The sequence below is a fragment of the Gymnogyps californianus genome, chromosome 8, assembly GCF_018139145.2.
Source record: "Gymnogyps californianus isolate 813 chromosome 8, ASM1813914v2, whole genome shotgun sequence".
In the NCBI taxonomy this organism is placed as follows: domain Eukaryota; kingdom Metazoa; phylum Chordata; class Aves; order Accipitriformes; family Cathartidae; genus Gymnogyps; species Gymnogyps californianus.
In genome coordinates, this window is record NC_059478.1 from 3,526,565 (window position 1) to 3,547,732 (window position 21,168).

Genomic DNA, 21,168 nt, shown 5'->3' on the forward strand with positions numbered 1-21,168 from the left:
ATACATCTCATCTGGGCCGCGTTTCTGAAGATGTGAATTAGCAGCCCTGTGACAATAAAGAAACGTGGGATTAAGAAACAAGAGAGGAGGGAAAAAGGCTGGTCGATTCTCCCACCGCCTTTTCTTGTTCCTAAAATTTCTGTTGCCTGGAAATGGCTGATGAGAAGATGGGATTATGTAAGTGCTTGCCAACTTTTCACACGTTAAGAAAACTAAAGCCTGAGTGATGGGTAGCTTAACCCATCTTCTAAGCAGTGAACTAAAACACGTTTACTAAGGAGAACTCGAACAGTGAAACCCCTTTAAAAAATCCAGGAGCGACGAGGACTTGACAATTCCCAGGATTAAAAGGCTGCATACATTACAGACAATGTAATCTCCTTAGAGTAAGATGAGGAAAAGGAAAATAAAGCCTTCTTGGTGTGCAAGATGGTTTTTGTTTTTAAGTATATACATCCTGTCTGATTGAAGACTTTCTTGCGTTAGTCTTTTTTTTTTGCCTCCTGATAGATGACAGAGAAGAGAGCTATACCAGCCCTCCAACTCCATATTAAATTATATTTCCCAACAAACCCACTGCTCCCATCAAACATGACCTATCAATAATAAAATAATAAGCACTGTGCTGTAGAAATGTCTCTTCCTAAATTTAATCAGGCTGACACTTAGGTGCTACAAGAAAGCAGGCACTAACAAAAGTGCAAAATATCTCTATCTAGTTTTGAATACAACTTCAGCGACTGTGTCACCTCAGCAGACCTAAGCTTTCCTGAACTATTCCTCGTTGTCATTTGAGTGGCATGTTACCTTCTGCAAATACTCTAATTTAACTACAGCTGAAGGCTAGTTTAAAATTTAACCTGCTAGACTTTTTCCATTTTTTATCAAAAAAAAAAAAAAAAAAAAAAAAAGAGGATTGTGCTCATTTTTCCTTTTTCTCTGTTTACCAACAAAGCACTGAGGTCTCTAAAATAAGCAAAAAAATTCTTGCAGTCACACTTCTTCCAGTTCAAAACAAACATGCTTACATCGGCGATAAAGCTGAATGCACTGCGGATGCTGGTAGAAGAGGTGATGCTCTCAGCAACGTTTCTGAGGCACTAAAAAACCCCCAAAATCCTGCTGCAAGCTGAAGCTGCGCCATCCACTGGAGCATCAGCAATGCAAAATTGCAGGCAGCAAATACCTAGTCTGGAGACCAAAGCAAAAATCGTGTTGCCTGCTGCTCAACCACCGCTCGAGCAACGAGGTTAGGACAGCAAAATAAAATCTGCTATTTACTACAGGAATGCACGTGTAGTTGTGTAACGCAAGTACGTGTGTCTAGAAGAGGGAATATAAAGTATCCTGGTTGCCTGGAGCTCACTTACATCTTCAGGAAAAGGAGAAATCCCAAACAGTGGATTTTTGTACAGCTGCCCAATGATGGCAAAAGGCAAATCCTCGGCTGGTGATAATGGTTATGGTTCCACTGAAATCTGCTGATGATGTTCCCCCTTTGGTCTTACTGATGGAGGAAACATAAACAATCCTACGTGAAGAAAAGCTGCAATGAATAAGTGGAACCAGATGTGAAATTTTGTGCCCAACTATTATAATTGTGAGATGTCTTCAGAAAGTTGAACTGAGCAAAGCACCAGTCAGCCAATTACAAAACTGACATTCCTTCAGCTTTAGAAGAAAAGAAATGACTTCTCAGAAATGCCAGAAGTGAGTCATCTGTGATTTTTAAGCCGCTTCAACAGCATCCTAGTTATTTCAAGTAGTACTAAGAGTTTACCTGAGATTTCCTTCCTGTAAGTGGAACTATAAGCTGGCAAGGTGCTCAAATCAGGGAAAAAAAACACACACAAAATGATTCTTGCGACTGCTGTGTTACGAATATATTGTTTTTTCTATTCCGAACTGCCTTCCCTGTGAATTTTGAAATATGTAAAACCAAGAAGCACAGAGCAAATAATATCTACATAAGTAGGTCATTTTCTTAATGGCAGCGCACTGCTGTTTTACTACCAACTCGTTTGCAATATAGACACATACATTTCAAAGCGTGTATATTCGCATCTGCAATGGAGGTGAGTGAGTATAATCATGGAAGCACTCGCTCCAAGATCAAGTAGAGCCTAATTCAGAAAGACAAGCAGGAAAAAGTCATATTTTGCACCTTCTATGCGAGCTTCGCAGAGAGTTATGACATTTTGGAGAAAATCCTCTTGCCGCGTGTAAGCTGTAGTTTGAATGTGCTGCACGTTGCATATTTCATTACAAAAGCAGAGCCACGTTATTTCATTAGATAAGCGATAAGTTCAATCCTTACCAAGTTTTCTTGGTTCCTGGCTGCTATTTTCTGATCATCTTCTCCCCCATTTTTCATGTATTTGACCTCTTCCACTGGTTTGATCCTATACTCATCTGAGCACCAAGAAAAAAAAAAAAAGAAAAAAAAATTTTTGAACCAGTGTAGTTCAGCAGCTGGGGAAAAAACCAAACTAAAACCAAAACAGCTGACTAGAAAAGACCCTAATTAAGCAAAGCAACTAAAAATTACATGTATATAGTTTCAAAGCCTTAAATGTGACTGATACCAAGGCAGTTTTTCCTGACTGAAGCTTCAGTAAGAATTTCTAGTTCTGGCTTCCAGAAATTGTTCAGTAGCTCTCTGGTCTAGTAGAGCCACGGCACCACGAACAGGGGATGTTTGGTATGTACCCTCCCCCAAATCCCTAGTTTTCTATATAATATGTTCAATATAAACAAGTTCTTTGCTCCTGCATCCTCCCTGGATTTTTATTATCAGTGGGCAAACGAGCGATGTACAGTAGTTACTACAGAGAGCAGTCTGCTCACGGATGTTCCTTGCATTGAAAAAACCTCCTTTGAAAAGCAATGCTGATGGGGGCTATTTGAAATTTAAGTTAAAAGCTGGAAAATAAAACCCACACCAAAAAACACTGCTTTTTTTTTTTAATTTGTGATTTTTTTTTTTTCCTGCACTGTTTTAACTGAGCTAAAGCAAAAGGTACACGATGTACAGTCATACAATGAATTCTGGAGAAAAGGCCCCATGTTGACCATCTTCCTCTCCCCACTCCCCCCCCCCGGCCCTGACCATTTTTCCTGCACATGAATGTTATACAGATAGAAATCCAGCGTGAAAATAAGTAATAAGAAAAGTAAGATTCCTGGTTTGCCCTTAATATTTATCAGCTAGGTGTTTCAGCTCTTCAAATAATAAATTCCCAGCTCCCGTGCCAGTATGGAAATATTATCTAACATACACGTGCTATCCCACAGTAAAGTAAACAGCCTCACCCAAAGCTTGAATAAAGGGATTTTTTTCTTTGGTAGGACACGATGGGATTTTGGGAAAAGCGAATCTTCTCTCTAGCCTGCAAATCCAGTGCTTGCAGTACCAACACTGCCTTTTCTCAGGCGCTTTTTGCTCTGGTTATCTTTGTAGCACGTGAATCTATCAGAAAAACACCCAGGGTTTTGCACCCACCCTCCTCCAGCCAGGATATATAATGCAGAAGAGAAACTTAACCCCATGAAAGTTGAAAACGTTAATACAAAATTAAATGAGACACAGTACACTGGGAATAAAAGGCAAAACCTGGGCAAATTAAAAGAAACCGCACAAACTTTATTATTTTTCTTTGGGTTTTCAAGCAATTTATCTCACTTGCTAAGGGAAAAACAAAACACAAATGGATTTTGCTGGGTTACTGTATTGTTAAAAAAAAATACAATCAAAATTACTTAGAAGGAAGCTTGTTTTCAGGAAACTGTTAACCACAGAGTGTATAAGTTAAATAAGCCTAACTTTAAAAAACTATCTTTTTTTAAAAAATACAACATGGTTTTGCACTTGGCCTAGTCTGTATCAATATACTTTTTTTATTATAGAGTTTAAATAAAACTGTGAATTTATCAAATAGCCGCATCTCAGACGCAGAGTCTCAAAACAGATGGAAGAATTTAAGACAGTATTATTAGATTGGTAAATGTGAACAAAAACTCTGATTTTTTTTTTTTTTTCTTTTTTTTAAATGGAATTTAGGTAGTCTGGAGGTGACAATTCATAAAACCAAAAAGGCTGAACACAATAAAGCCTGGGAATTAGAAGTAGTTAATTGACTGCAATATCTAACTTACATTTTTCTCACTCCTTTCATGATCTCTGTTGTGATTAGCAATAAAACTCACATGCAGAAAAAGCATAAAACTCCCATGGTGGCATGTACAGATTTGAATAGGAAAACAGATGAGAAAAAGAAAATAGCACAAAGGAAGTTTGCACAACCCGCAGCTAGTCCTCATTAACTAAAAAAGAGAGGCATGTTCAACCCAGCCTTGTAAAAAATGAGTAAGGCATGGAGGTCCTGACGTTCAGTGGCAAAAATAACCTCTGAAACGTGTCTCCTGCTTATTCCAAGAGATTAATTGTGATCAAACACCGAGCGCATGCCCGGGCAGCAGACCATCCTATGCGGACTACATGTAAGGGATGCTTCCTTGGAAGACATCGTCACTTGCAGCAAGTGGACCATCAGCACTGATGAGCCCATGACTGATAATCAGCACAATCAGATTTATATATGAAGGTTTGATACAGTTCAATAGGATGGAGGCAAGACGGGAAGAAGGGGTTTTGTTGGAAACTTAGTTCTGTATTTCTTCTCTAACTGATTGTAAGAGTGCTGCCAGGCATCACTGTTCAGGTGTCTGAGCAGATGACTTGCTGGTACCTGGCTTCCTGATATTCATCGTCACCACCACGACAACACTCTTGTAATTATTGCACCATTACTACTTACAAATTTGTGTTGCTTTTACCGGGCGAAGAGAATAGTTCAGTTGGAAGGGACCTACAACGACCATCTAGTCCAACTGCCTGACCAATTCAGGGCTGACCAAAAGTTAAAGCATATCATTAAGGGCATTGTCCAAATGCCTCTCAAACACTGACAGGCTTGGGGCATCGACCACCTCTGCAGGAAGCCTGTTCCAGTGCTTGACCACCCTCTCGGTAAAGAAATGCTTCCTAAGGTCCAGTCTAAACCTCCCCTGGCGCAGCTTTGAGCCATTCCCACATGTCCTGTCCCTGGATCCCAGGGAGAAGAGATCCTCCCTCTCCACGTCCCCTCCTCAGGAAGCTGCAGAGAGCAATGAGGTTGCCCCTCAGCCTCCGTTGCTCCAAACTACGCAAGCCCTGAGTCCTCAGCCGCTCCTCCCAGGACATGCCTTCCAACCTCTCACCAGCTTTGTTGCCCTCCTCTGGACACATTCAAGGACCTTCACAGCCTTCTTAAATGGTGGGCCCAGAACTGCGCACAGCGCTCAAGGTGAGGCCGCACCAACGCTGAAGACAGCGGGACAATCCCCTCTCTTGACCGGCTGGTCATGCTGTGTTTGATGCCCCCCAGGACGCGGTTTGCCCCCTTGGCTGCCAGGGCACACTGCTGGCTCCTGCTGAGCCTGCTGCCGACCAGCACCCCCAGGTCCCTTTCTGCAGGGCTGCTCTCCAGCCACTCCTCTCCCAATTTATACTTGTGCCCAGCTTTACTCTGACCCAGGTGCAGAATCCAGCATTTCAACTTGTTGAATTTCATCCCATTAATCATACCCCAATGCTCCAATCTATCTAGATCCCTCTGCAAGGCCTCCTGTCCCTCAAGAGAGTCCACAGCACCTCCCAGCTTGGTATCATCAGAAAACTTGCTAATGGTGCATTCAACTCCTGCATCGAGACCATTGATAAAATTCGTATTGAACAGCACTGGCCCTAGGATTGAGCCCTGAGGAACGCCACTGGTGACCAGTCGCCAGGCAGATGCAGCCCCATTCACTACAGCCCTTTGAGCTCTGCCCTTCGGCCAGCTCTTCACCCAGCGCACCGTGAACCCGCTCATCCCACAGATGGACAGCTTGCCAGAAGGATGCTGTGAGGGACAGTATCAAAAGCCTTACTAAAATCCAGAAAAACTACATCCACCGCCTTCCCTTCATCTACTGGGCAGGTGACCTTATCATAGAAGGATATCAAATTAGTTAAACCAGGACTTTCCTTTTGTGAACCATGATGACTGTGTCTGATGACTGCATTATTCTTTAAATGTCTTTCAATAGTACCCAGCATAATCTTCTCCATAATTTTTCCAGGGACTGAGGTTAGACTAACAGGTCTGTAGTTCCCTGGGTCTTCCCTCACGCCCTTTCTGTAGGTTGGAATAACATTGGCTAGCTTCCAGTCAGCAGGGACCTCCCCAGACTCCAAGACCTTTGGTAGATGATCGAGAGGGGTCCTGCCGTAACATCCGCTAGCTCCTTCAGTACGCTGGGATGAATCCCATCAGGTCCCATGGACTGGTGAACATTCAGCTGATACAGCTGGTCCCTGACAACTTCAGTGTCCACAAATGGAAAGTCACTGTTCCCACGCTCGTGGTCCTCCGACTCAGGGGACCGGGCAGCCCAAGGTCTATCAGTATTATTAAAGACTGAGGCAAAAAAACCATTGAATGCCTCCACTTTTTCGTCATCCCTATTAGTCAGATGACCATCTTCAACCAGTATCGGTTGAAGATACTTGTGAAGTATCAGGTGAAGATACTCCTCTCGCTATTGACTTCAGCGGAGATCTCCCTGAATTGTGTAGGATTCATAAAGAGAATAGATGTTAGAGACCCTGTGGACAGAGTCAGGCCAGATGAGGGTAAGGATTACGATGTGGACATGGGACATTTAAGGAATACTCGAGCTGCCCTGATAGCCTGTTCCCACTCTTCGTGGTTGTGTGAATTTCTAGGCTACACTTCCTTTCCACCTTCAGCTCCACACCAGTCTTTTTAGAGATCATCATCAACAGAAGTTCTCAAAAACATAATTTTAAATTCACATTGAACATGGGTACAGATCCTTCAAATGCTGCATTGTCTGCCAGATGCATCAAGTAGCCCTGAAATGGTGGCAAAGAACTTTGCAGAGATTTCTTGTGTAATTTCCACAGATATTTACTACACTAACAGTGTTAGTAAATGTGCTTCCCCCCAATACTTTACTTATGAATACAATAACTATTCAATTATCTGTGCAGCATAACACAGCTAGCATTACTCTTCTCTCCACCCTACCAACTGCAGGAGAATCACAGATGCCTGGACAATTCATGCCCGAGACATGCAGCAGCAAGAAAGTTTCCAAAAATAAACCAGTCATTTTTCATTACATTTTCAGGACAAGTTGAATACACCACGCCAACTAGCAAGTCTTACTTCAGAGAAATCCACCTTCTCCTTAGGAGAATATAGATAAAAGAAATTCAGGAGGTCAAAGTAGAAGACACCTGCTTCTGTAGATGTTAGTAGAATTACTCTTTTAATAGAAAGCGTCTTACAAAATTAATATTAATGTCATGGCTCTATTATATGGTATGTCTTTGGGCACGAGAAATCTCTACTTGTATCTCAAAAAGCAATGTAAATTTGACACAATCTAAAGCTGACAACCTGTCTTAAAGGCCAAGAGACTACCTCTTGGGGATGAGGCACATTAAGGAAGAAGCAGGCTGAGTGGCCAACACTCAGGCTTCAGTGCCTAAATAAATGATTAACACACAGGAGTGCCAAGCAGCTAGCAACTCCATCAAACCCACGTGTTTTGAGCAAGTGGTGCATATACCAATATCACACAAACAGGTGAACACAGCACTGGCCTGTGGAAAGCAAGCGATCAACCTTATTTCAGTTAATGGGAGCAGAAGAGATGACTGAGCCATGAACAACTGTTTTATCAGATGCACACAGAGATGAAGGGAATGGATCAGCAATGTTAAGTTTGAAGCAATACTATTACTCATAAGCTCTCATAATTTCCTATCACAGGCAAAATATTTTCCTTAAAATAGGGAGCACAAATACAATATATTGGCAACATTAGCTCATATAGAGTAGTCACTTGCTGGAGGTAGGTATAAATAGATATGATTTCACTTTCAAAGGGGGAAAAAAACCATCTAAGTAATTATACTGCACAGAAAGAAAAAGGAGGAGTCTCCAGCTGACTACAAGCCCTACAGCTTCCCAGGTAGGACGAGGCATACCTGGAAACATCCACTTTCTGAACTAGCCAATGCATTGAGGAAAACCCCCAGTTCTAACTAATTTCAATAGCCATTGAACTAGGCTGCTTAAAAACAAATAACTATCTGAATCACAGCGAAAATGTTGATATTTACACCTGCAATGTTCCTGCTATCTGAGCAGAAACACTAAATTTTGCTCGCAGGTCTCCCTCTAGGATTTACAGTACTCAATGACACAAATTTTACCCTTCACGTTTATGCTGAACTCCCTTTTTTTTTTCCCCCTGGATCAAGCTAAGCTGTAAAATCTCTTCATTTTTATGGGCCTGTCACAAGTCTGTTCAAGTAGAGACCTGACATGAGAAATGCAGAACAATTCCTGAAAGCGATGGGACCAGCCAATATTTAGCACGTTCCCAGCCAAGACTGTTGACTGCAATGAGCCGTCAACCAAAAGGGCAACCAAAGGGTGCAGAGGAGGAGAAGGTGGCAGTGAGCAGCTTAGCTAGGGAGGACACTGCTAGTTGGTATAACGGAGAAGAAACAAGTCTGATGCATAACACCTTGGTCTTCACAGATAAGATGACATTCATTATTTCAAATATACTAAATATAGCAATTAAATTCAAATAATTATTTGCAGAAGACAGGTCTTGCACTATATTATGTTATTGGGAGGACACAACTATATATAGACTTTTGACTAGGTGAAGATAACATTTATCTTCTGTAGATATATGTAAGATAAGGTGTTCAGACACCACAAATTCTGAGCTATTTATGAGACTGTTCTTGTTCTAAAGTTACTGTCAGGATGAAAGCACTGCAAATGCAAAAGAATGGATGCTTAAGCAACAGACAGACCTTGAAGTACGTCATGGGGTGTATGGCCATTAATGGCTTTAAGTGAATATGAAAATTAGGTTAAAGAAAGGTTGGAGGAATGGGCCTTTGATGCCTTCCCTAAAGGTAACACCTTCAGGTATTTGCAAAAAACTGCTAACCAGGTTTTGCTTGATAAGGTAAGAGTGCACCTGGAATTTAAGAAGTAAAGGATGCTAAATTCACCTTTTGATTTTTACCTTCTGATTTCTACTAAAGTAAATACAGCATTTTGAGATATTTTGGTCTGAGCAATCAGAAATGAACCCAGAGAAATCCTGAAACGTTGACTGAGATCAGGTAGGACCTAATTAAGTCTGACAGTCAACAAGACCTTTAAAACTGTAAGAAGTTCAGGATAAAGGAAATTATACAAAAGTTCTATGCATATTTACCTTGCTCTATCTTGCTGAAGAGTACTACACTTTTTCTTTTTCCTAAATACAGTTTTACATCAAAACCAAAAGTGAAACATCTTTATGCTTCTTTCCTGTGCAAAACTAAAAATCAAGTAGTGAATATGATAAAAATTTTAGGACACTATCACTTAGAGTGTGGTATATCATACATAAAGAGAAATACATCTTTATGCTCCTTTGACGTGTAAAAGCAAAAGTCAAGTACTGTCTTCCATTGTGTGGTATATTATATAAAAAGAGAAGACTTCCAACAACTCAAATGGGGGAGGAATGGGTTTACAGGACTGCCACAGCAAATACCGAGTTGAAGAAAAGCAGCCCAACTGAATCGAAAGAAAAACAACATAAATGAACCACAAATAAAAGACAGAAATATTGTCGAGTAAAACACCCACCACAAAATCCACCACAGGATATAAACCAGAAAGCAGTAACTCTTTGGAAGGGCAAGGGAGGAAGAATTTTTAAGTTGAATATGCTGCAAAAATTCTCAGTAGGCAAATCTTATGAATGAAGATCTCCATCTGGAAACAGAGAATTCTACTCAAACATGTCACCCGGTTCCCATGGCAATGTGACAATGAAAAACAGCACTCATTAATAATGATTTCAGTGATAAATGAGCATATCAACTTATAATATTGAAACAATTACTGGGATTGGGGGGGGGAGGGGGGGCAGAGAAAACTGTGGTTGTTCCTATGAGGAAAATTTCTTCAGCACTTCCAGACATCACTATAAGTGCCATTACCACAGCAATATCGGTAATGATGCTGTTTCTGGCTCAGTTAAAAAAAAAAAAAAAACACCAGAAAAAAGCGTAACTCCATCAAACACATCTGGACTCACTGTGACTTTTGGAGAAATCTTTTGTTAAACATCAAGTCTTAAAAAATTCAAACAAACAAATAAATAAAATGCTGATTTACATTGTATTCCCATTTCAGACATCTAAGGACGAACATATTTGGCTCTGCTGTCATCAACAGGGATGATAGGTGAGCCTCTCTCCTCTATTTTTAGTGACGCATCAAGTATCAGACAGGAGATAAGTGGTACTTCAGTCACACCACCAAGAAGAAAGTTTCTAACCACACCTTCATTTTCCTGTGCTTCCTATTTTTCTTTAGTATCTCTTCCCTTTCTATGGAAGGACTTGCCAAGATTTACCCTTCATCCATAATAAAACACGTCTATTCTGCAAAATATGAACTTTTTGTCTAACAAATTTCTCTGTACCATACTTATTTCTGCCAGGTGTGGAAAGTACTCCTACTGCTGTGATCACGAGGAATGCCATGGATCAAAGATTCACGTGCTCCCTTCTCTCAAAGACTTGAAAGCTAAAAGCTATATTTAGATAAAGAACTGAATTGCTCTTTCTAAAAATATTTGCTAAAAATCATAAGAGATTTTGATGCAATTTAACTGAAACATATAACAGCAGGTGAGCCACTTAGATGCTAAACACAAAACATGCCAAACATCATCTACAGTGCCACTGCAAAGGAGGAACACTGAGCTCCACAGCTACACTGGTAGGACAGGAGCAGCGGTGGGCTTAACTCTAGAAAGGGCCAGGCTAGACATCAGGAAAAATCATTAACCGCAAGGACAGTCAAGGAGTAGAATTAGATTGCTTGGGTGGTTGCAGTTTCCATCATCAGAGTTGTCAGCCTCGAGTGCCACAGGTTAAAGTCCACTCTGTTTTGGAGCACAGGAGGGATGAGATGAGCTACTCAGATTATTCCAGCTCTGTTGCTGTATGTGGGTATCAACTGCCTGGATACCAGCAGAAGCTATGTTAAAGATCCAAAAAAAAGTCAACAGTTAGAGAAAGAAGTTGCAAAAATCCTGTAAACAAATGTTTCTCAAACTAAATACTAGGTAATGGAGGATATCTAAGTTACCTTCTTAGCTCCAGCTTCAAGCTCTCAAAGAAAGCAGCATCTATGTGGTTCTTTTGATTCTACATGGTTGTTTCGATTCTGACTTAATTGCTGAGATTTGCAGCTGTGGGGGTGGATTTCCGATCCACCTGGATGTGGGTTGAGAGTGAAATTTCATCAGAGATCAACCAGCATTGGGTGAGCAGCCCGTCTTCTTCCTCCGTCATCAACCCTCAAAGCTACCGACTCGCGGGCAATTCTAGATCCTAGTGATCATGTTGTTTTTACTAACATGAACTAAGTAGAAAAAATAGCTTAGGAAATAAGCCAACCCATTTTTCTCAAAGGACTAGCTGAAAAAGCTCATTCAGATTTCCCAGATGAAGTTACCTTACCTTAATCCAATCTCAAATACAGCCACTGCTGGAAGCTGAGGCAGTAGACACCACCAGATATTAAACAGAGAACAGGTGCACAAACAACACACCAATTCTGCCAACAAAATATAAATCATCTGACAGAAAAGCTGTTTAAAAATCTGAATGTACTACACAGATCACAGCACATCTGGAAAGACCACCCTCAAGTATTTTTATTTCTTCCTACACAATCCTAACATGTGCCTAAGGAATGCTAACTGCTGCTTCTGCACAAGGCAGATGTGACCGCTACGATTGGTTTTTTGGAGGAAAAAAGGACGCTGAGACATTCAGTATAACAAAAAACAGACCCTACATGGAGAACTTCTGCAGTATTGGAAGGACATTACCCTAAATTGCCCTAAAGCTAGGCAAGATAGGGGTAGCTCTTTTCTAAGCTATCAAGCAGTTCCTACTACAGCCCCATGTCACATCCAGCGCTTTATGAAACATTAACTCCCTCAAGGGTGATGCCTACTTGAAAAATTTTAGCAAATTCCCTTCCACTTTATCAGACTACCCCTTTCCAGGCCCAAATCATGACAGCTTTCAACAGCGTTCCCCTGAGGCCGACAGGTTTGACAGGAGCACAGCTCCACTAACTTTAACGGACATCATCTTGATCTTTGCTGCCATAGAAGCACAAAAACTCGTATGACCATATTAAGCCATCCTTCATTAATGTTGTCAGAAGTTTCCAGTGCTGCAAACTGCTTGCAGCTCTCGATCCTCTGGGTACCTCTGTCCTCTCCCACACAAGGCCCAGCCTGACTTCTGCCTGTGGGAGAAGGTGCCGTTCCAACGCCTGTGATGCTGCTGCTCATTGAGTGCTTCAGTTTATGTATCTCGGGCTTTCTGATTTCTTTTCCCCCTGATCTAATAAAGTGGCAGATGATGACAAAGCCATAATTTAGCTCCCTTGTTTCTATAGGTTTAATTTTCGAATTTGGTACACAACTTGCAGAGACACACCGCTGTACGCAGGAGATGTGCAGCTGAATCAAGGAGGTCATTACTTGGTTCCTTCTACTACTTGGTTTCTTCTTGGCCAAAAAGTTCCCAAGGCTACTCTACATTTGGACTGTCACACAGTCTAAGTACTGTGAAAACTATAGTTGTACGTATAATTTTCTATCACATTATGCATAAATGATCATGTTAACTAACCTTCCACTAGGGGCACAGGCCCACTACAGTGTATCTGCTAGGCCTACCTTAGTGGTAGGTAAGTCAGAGGAGTACTTTGGCGGGGGGGGGGGGGGAATTAAAAAAAAAAAAAAAAATATATATATATACACACACACACGTATTGGTGTGCAACCAATAGAGTTGTTTTGTGGGAAGTAGTTTTTCCATAAAGATTTCTGCTTCATACGTAATCTCTCTATTAACACCATGTGGAAAAAAAATGACAACTCACCACAGTTTGCACAACTGGCTTCCTTGCACGCAGGTCATCCCCCCTGGGTCTACAGACTGAGGCGGGAGGACAGGTCACCAGTCAGAGTACAACCTAAAGCTTTTTCTGCTCTAGCTCAGACTTCCTGCACGTTCCTCGGGGTTAAATCTCTTTATGTGAAGAGAAGCATGGGAAGATGCATGAACAAGTGGAAGACACTGAGTACCCAAAACCACTTGAAAAACAATTCTTGGGGACAAGGGGGCTCATGGATGTGTTGTGCGTGTGGTAGGGGGAGGATCGGAAATCTTAAAACCCCCTGGAGCCCATGAAGGAAGGCAACACTCTGCTGCTGCTCTGCTCCATCACGGCTCCCTGACAAGAAGGTCAGGGACCCTCCGGTCAACTCCACCAATGAATCCCTCTGGCCAGGTACACGCTGCCAGCGGCTGGTTCAAGCATGGGGAGATGTACCACAACATCAGAGGCCATTCCATTATCTCAGAAAAAGACTTAAAAATACAACCTCAACAGCCTAAAATCCAGTTACCGCTAAACAGGTAATTTCTGCCTCGCTTGTACCATCTTTAATGATACAATCTCCAGATCTTTTAGACATCCATTCATATTTAAGATATGAGGAAACTCCCTATATAAGATGGTATTGAAAAAACAGCCACATGATCATATAATTAAAGACTTTTGTGCACTCGTCTGTAGTTAAGAAGCCGAAAAACAGTGCTGGTGGTGTGCACTCATAACTATCTTTCAGCTACCCAGATTTTTGCTTGCTGAAACTATATAACTCACATATATATATATATACACACACACTTTTTTTTTTTTTTTTTGCATTTAATTAACACATAACTTTGAGCCAGACGCCAGGTTGTTCAAAGGAAACCATTTCTCAGGTGGAGGAGATTACAGCCACGGTGCTCGGCAGGAAGGATACTCAGTAAATGCAATTATCTAGCCCACTAAAAAGATCAAATTGAAAAATGAAAGCAGGAGAGGAAACAAACAGCAGAGAGATTCATTAAAGGAACAGACAGGAGGAAAAGAAAGGGTCTGTGCCTTGAAAATATTGCTGTTTGTATGAAGCCACCAGGTAGGTTTTTGGATCAAGGTTGCAGCGTCCTGCCCCAGCATCCCCACAACATGACAGGGGAGCAGCACAGGGCTGGCCCCGTACAGGCCTCCCTGCATCTTGATGGAGCTGGAAGTTCAGCACTTCCAATCGCTTACTACATTTAAACACCACAAACTTATTTTTAAACAAAATTGTGTGACCCTGCCCTGAAGAAAACACTTTTTGCCGCTCAGAAACTGCAAAAGCGAAGCTTGAAGAATTGGCTTCGCTGCCATAAACCTCTTTGTTGTGGAAGGGAGAGACAAGAGAGAAGATGAACAGCTGGGGAGCAAACCTGCGAATATAACATAAACCGTAACACAAGAAGGGCTGAAACTTCTCCTACGATCCAACTAGGTGGCAAAAACCTAGCAAGCTTGTAGGCAGTGATGGTAAGACCTCCTTGGCTGCGGAGGAGAGGCAGGTGCCGTCCTCTCACCTCTCCATGCCGCATCTTAGAAACTGTCTTGATACCAACCCAAAAGTTGTCACCTCGGCCAATCCAGACAGCACAGCACGGCCAGGTCAGAAAGGCTACTTCAGCTCCATTTTACTGCTCCATTTTTAAATTCTCCCTTCGAAAGGAAAAAAACCCACCAACCACTAAATATTTAATTCTTTTCTAGTTTTTCAACATCATTAATGAAACTCCTGGTCTCTGCTGACTCTCCCCCAGCCGGCATCTGTCTACGTACTCCATTGCAAAACATTTATCATTTTAGCACAGAACTTGTCAGGGACTATTCAGATTCTAGAAAAAAATACCTAATTGACCATTACTGTGAAAATCCCTTGTTACAACAATGGAGGTCCTGCTCCTTACAGCCCCGCTAAGATATCAACCAATTGCTCTGGACACCAAAAACCTCTCCTGAACTGAGCTGCCCCAAGAGTTCCCTGGGAGAAAAAAAAAAAAAAAAAAAAGTCATTACCACTCCACACCCCCAAAATTACATATTTCCTATTATTGCAAATACATGATGAGATGTCTTCAGTTTCCTTGTCAATAAAAAAGTCGATTCCTCTTTACTTAACAAGTAATGCCGTTCTCAATCAGTCAACTATTAAATGAGATTGTTGCCCCACAACGTATGGCTTGAAATGGATTTTCACATCCTTTCTGGCTTTCTGCTATTAATATTAGTCTACCAAATTTTCACCACTCATGTACCTCAAAAAATATTTGTAAATCAACAGCTATTTCATTTTTATTAATTGCATTATGAAAGGGACAGAATAATTATCCAGGACCAGTAACGTACTGGAGATTCATGATGAGCACAAATGGCTCCTCATTGCTAGTATTTCTGTAAACCAAGGGCAGGGGAGGAACTAATGAAAACTTGATTTATAAAATACAGCACACATTTCCAGATGCAAAAGATACAAAAGTTAATTACATTACTTTACTTACAGGCCATCTGAAGAGATACAAAATTAACCTATTGGAAAGATTAATATTTTACTCTGGTTACAATGTTCAGAGTTAATTTGTTATCTCTGAAAGATGCCTACTTCCCCGAGCAGCATCCATGTTGCAAAGGCTTTATCTAAAGCCCCAAAAGCAAACACCTACCACCCACGCGGCGCCGACGGAGGCGTATCATTCAAGCAATCAAGGGTAACGATGGGAACACCCTAAGAAATTCCTGAAACTGGAGCAACATCAGGCAGCGAGGGACTGCCTAGCTCAAAGCCCCGTCCAGTTGCAGGAGGTGTCTGGTTTAACATCTCCATCTCACCTTATACGCCAAGCCACAAATTAACTCCCATTTCTCTGCAGCATGTAGTTGGTGCTCTTCCATGCTGTCTCGTACCGTTAACGATCTCCTCCCTTGTCCCCTACTGTCATCATAAACAGGTTATGTTCATGAGACTAGAAGTACTTGTCCCCTTTTGCTGCCTGCTGTCTTGCAACCACATCAGAGCCACTCTGTGCAAATAATACGTGAACGTGGACATTTAGGATATGCTGGAAGCGCAAAGATGACTGGGTAGAAAAGAAAAGAAAAAGAAATTTAAAAAGCTAGTGATTTTCCATGCCTCCTCCCCTTCCCTCTGGGCAACACTTTTTGAAAGAAAGCAAAATATCAATGTGTGAGAAAAGGAAGTTTTTAATAATAGCTAAAAAAAAAAAATCAAAATAAGATATGTGTGCTTAGAGCACTTATAGCAGATGAGCACTTTCAGCCTAAAAAGATGTTGAGATGTATCCAGTTCCTACAGTTAGAAATTCGATATATACTTGACAACAAAATACAGGGGATAAAATGTATGTAATTTTAATAAATACAACCATTAATACAATTTAGGAGACTTCCATGAAAAAAACCTACAGCCCCCTTTTTCCCTTTGAATAGGCCATGACCATTCCTGAAACCACAAATCCTGAAACAAAGGCGACTTCATGCCGTTTCCCAGTATCACAGTACATGAAGCGCTCCGTGCCTCGGTCGCCTGAACAGCCCCTTGCAGCGCGCCCGATACAAGAGCAGAAAGGAAATATATAATTTAAGAGCACCCTAAACCCGACCCTTTTTGCCAGAGCCCCCCCTCATACAGATAAGAAGAAAAGGCGCGTGGCAGGGCATGATTACACCCACTCAGCAGAAGCCAGGCTTTGTTTTTTATAAGCCCATGAGGCAGCAACCTTAACCTTTCCAAATTTTCCAATTTTTTCCCATTTTTTTTGGTGCAAGCTCAAGACAGAAAGCCGCCAGTCTTGGGCCTCGGACCAGGACAACATACAACAGCTGGGTTATAGGATTCATTTAAAATACCCACGATGTCTCAGTGGTTTGGAGAAGTACCTAATGGAAAGATGCCTTCTACGTTAGCAAACGGATGTTTTGCTGTAGTCCGAGTACGCAGGACAACAAAGCATTTCGGCAGCTTTTTAGAAACTGAAGTTTCACAGCAACTAACCTGTAAAGGCATCTTTGGCTGTGTATGTGAGGGTACACAAATACTTACTGGTCAGGTACCTTTTCCTTGTATTTAATAGATATTTCTACCAGTAGATATTCCTACTATAAAATTACAGCCTGGTATTGCTGAAATGAATACGCATCCATGCAGCTTCACAAGGCTGACCTGGGGAGTCAGAGAATTATCCCCCAGACTGAGGATTTCCTGGACAAATTTCAATCTTTGGGGGTTTTGTTTGGATTTGAGGTTTTTTGGTGGTGGTTTGTTGGTTTTTTTCTGTTTGGGGGTTTTTTTGTTTGTTTGTTTGGTTGGTTTTTACTTCGTGGCCAAGTAATACAACACTTGGAAAATGACAAAAGGAACACTGCAGTAATTGAAAGTATGTGGCATTTTTACCATGATTTTTCCACGTTTGCACCTACAGGTAGGCAATGAATGCCAAGGATTCTGTCTTTAAAAGATTAAGTTAAAAAAAAAAAGTTTGTCTGTACCATAAAACAAACGGATTTCCTCCAGCACCAAGGCTGCCAGAAAATACTTCCTGGCTTCTTTCTAGCGAATACCAAAGGCGGATGTATGCCGCTATTTATAGTACACTAACGCAGTTGTGAAATGCATACCCCATGCCCTTTATTTGTATTCAACTTTGACTATACTCTTCATGGAGCTAAACAGCTTGTGGGAAGGGTCATTCCCAAGAATAAAACTAGGTTAACTCTCTCCACGTCTCAACTGCTTGCAGAGACTCGGGGGTGCCCTCAGAGCCCCCCATCCTCTGGCACATCTCCTTTGGGTGCTGTGACACCGATGTGCAGACCGCAAAAGGTAAAAACTTACATGAAACTAAGAAGCGGGGAAGTTACGACCTGCCTGTGATTAATTTCTCCCCCCCAAAATGGGGATAACAACTGTTTCTCCACCTTGGTTCACCTTCTCTCTTTATACTATAAATCCCCACTAAAGGTGTTGAGTCTGATTGCATGCGTATCATGCCAAACCCAGCAGACACCAGGCTGGAAACCCAGGCATCGCTGCAAAGCAGATAAACAGTAGCTGTACCAGAGAAGGTCTGTATAAATACAGTGCATTTACGCTAAGTAGAACGACATCGCAGAATAATTCTCTCATCTAATACCATGACAAGGGGTTGTAAACATTGCAAGACAATTAACTGCCAGAAGAAGATAACTATAGTCTGAAGGCTATCTAGTTAATTTATGGACACCTACTCTAAGTCCAACTCTCTTTAAGGTGTCAAGCAATTTCAAATTCATTCCTGCACAAGACAAAAATTTACAAAATTATGGTTTCAGAAAAAATACCGTAGGAGTCATCCCCTCTTTTTTTCAGTTTTCCTATTGCAAAATTATCCGCACACATTTTCAACCATTCCAAAGCTAAGTTGAATGCTTAAGTTAAATGTTTGAAATCGAACCATATACTAAGGTAAAAGGGCTGCAAAGACAGGCACTTCGCATCTTCTGGCTAGATAGCAAACATTGTTTAAGCTACAGGGGTTATTTTTTAAGCTAAGGGCCATACAGTACTATATCAGCTTAGTCATTTGATACAATAATAAAAAAAACTAAGAATTTGTTTTGTTCAATTTAGTCACTTGTTCTCTGCCTACAGGTAGGAAAACTTCAGCAATATTTATGTGGCAAAGATCTGCTATCCATTTGGGAAAGTAATCTCATTTAGGGTCTTTCTGATTTTTTTCAAAGGAAAGAACTGAAATAATGGGAGACAGAACTCCAAATATGCACCATTTTTCTTTATTGCTCGTTTTTTGCTTCCTGCCAGGAGAAGCCATGACTAAGAACGGGAAGGCTTTATCTGGCAAATCAGCCACTTGATTGATGTAAATGCAGTGCCTCCTCAAAGCAGGACTGCAATGTAGCTGAGGGTGTAGCAATGCAATACCTCACCCTGCCAATGACTGAGAACACTCCTCCAGCACGTAAGGACAAGCGCTTTGTTTCTGTGCATCTGCTTGGTGAATCTGCTCCCTAGCACAGGCTTGCTCACCGGTGGTGGATGCGATCAGCTTCCAAGGGTCAGGATTTTCTTCTCCTTTCTTTGTATTTTGACTTAAAACAAACAGAAAGCTTCTGTAGCTGTAAGGTCAATGGTATGAAAGAGGTGGCAACTGCTGCGTGAGATATGAAGATAGCGACAGGGAAGTATGACATGTCTTTATCCATGTTCAGATGATTGCTAGCTCGGTCATGCCCAGTTCTGATAGACTCCGGAGTGCTATCAAAACAGAAATTATTCATCATAATGTATCCAGCACTGCAGGGTGGGGACAAGCTCTTTAACTCTCCCTGAATGGGAACCCCACCACTATCACTAGCGTTGGGTTGCAGAGGGATTACTATACCTGACTGAGGAACGTCTTCAACCACTGTTGCTCTACTGCCCTGAAACAATTTGCAACTAAGCAATTTTCCAACACCCAGGTATTTAAAGAGCTACTCTACCATCACTTCTGAACTAGTTTTCTTCGCTGCTGGATCAGTGAAACTAGATGCTGAAAACCAATCTCGTTACAAGTGGTAAGGTATCTCTTCCTGGAGCCTACAGGAACCTTTCCATTGACTTGGATCTCATCCCTAAGGACCACCAGACCAGCACTGCTCCACTTGCAAGTAAAAACAAAAGAGGGAGGAGTAGGAGAAGGGAGAGCTAGTTCAATCACAATCATTACATAAAGCTCACGATTAATGGATAGATGCTGTCAGGGCCCCGAGTGCACTAAGAGGCTATAACCAGCCTCACAAAACCCCCACTTGCACCTTCTGCCCATAGATCCAGGAGCTCTGTTTTGGCCGAGGCTTGGGCCGTCAGTCCTTGCCAGAGCAGGTCTGCCTGTCTCTAGTCCTGCCTCTGGTCCCGTCTCCTGGAGAGACCTCAAACACACGTTGTAGGTACCTCGTCTCCTGGATGGACCCCTCCAGCAACCTCTAGCTTGTCCCCAGCCCTGTCTCCAGCCTCGTCTCCTGCTACTCCTCGCTGCACTCCCTGGATTGACCGTGGACCTGGTTCATTGCCGAACCTCAGACTGCCGACGGACCCTGTCACCAGCACCCAGCTCTGGCCTGTGTTCAGGCCCTGTGGGAGCGCACCGCATCAGGGAGGGCACTGTGGGCGCCGGGGTCACCCTCAGCTCCCAGCTCATCCCCCCTCATGGGGCAACTCTGCTCCTGCTCCAGGAGAGATGCTGGACCATTTCACCTTCTACAAAAGGCTCTTTTTATATTCTTCACGTATTTCTACATTTACTTGCCAGAGTGGAACGAAGAGCTCATTTTCCTACTACTCTTTGACCAAACCCATAGCCCAGAACAGCTTCTTCCTTATATTGCAAAAGCACTACCTTTTCCAAGAGAGCTATAAAGATTGAGCCACTATTACTCACAAAAGGTGAAAATACAGAGTTTGAATTCATGTGGAAAACACTTTCTTTGCACACATTCATCACTAATACATCTCCAGACATAACCTGAGGGTGGGATCTGGTTTTGTTTTGATATTTTTTTTTTTTTTTTAAAAAAAACCTGTTGCTTCCTTAAGGGAATAAAATAGTAAATTATTGACTTACCAAGGGTGTTATCAGTTACACAAATATGCCATAAACCTAGATAACAAACACAGTTTTATTACTTTTCCCACATGAACGTAACACCAAAGGATTTTTTTGGTTCTGTTCTTCTTGCTCACTTCCTGAAACACGTTTAGTACTGACCCATGTTAACTTAGATAAGAAAGCAGGCTATCACCAAATTGGGTTGGAACAGGGAGGATAAAAACAAAGATGTTGATAAACTAAAAAAAAAAAATATCATTTCAACTGAGTTAAAAAAGTGAGGAAAAACAGAGCCCAGTATAATTCTGGAAGATGCTCGTGCACTTCAGCCCTAGGCTACAATACACTCATCTGCTTTTCTTAAGCTTTCAAGCATTGAAACAAGATCTACTTTATACCACGAGCTGCTGAAATCATGAACAACAGGA

The 21,168-nt window shown here is 41.7% G+C and overlaps 1 protein-coding gene across 3 annotated transcripts in view; it reads right to left on the reverse strand.

Annotated features, from left to right (window-relative positions):
- Positions 1–21,168, reverse strand: part of C8H1orf21 (chromosome 8 C1orf21 homolog) — a 126,802-nt gene that overhangs the window by 47,351 nt on the left and 58,283 nt on the right. For all 3 annotated transcript variants that reach the window (XM_050901375.1, XM_050901376.1, XM_050901377.1), the window contains exon 3: positions 2,318–2,412. In XM_050901375.1, the coding sequence (XP_050757332.1) occupies positions 2,318–2,412 (95 nt within the window). The remainder of the gene's footprint in view (positions 1–2,317; positions 2,413–21,168) is intronic.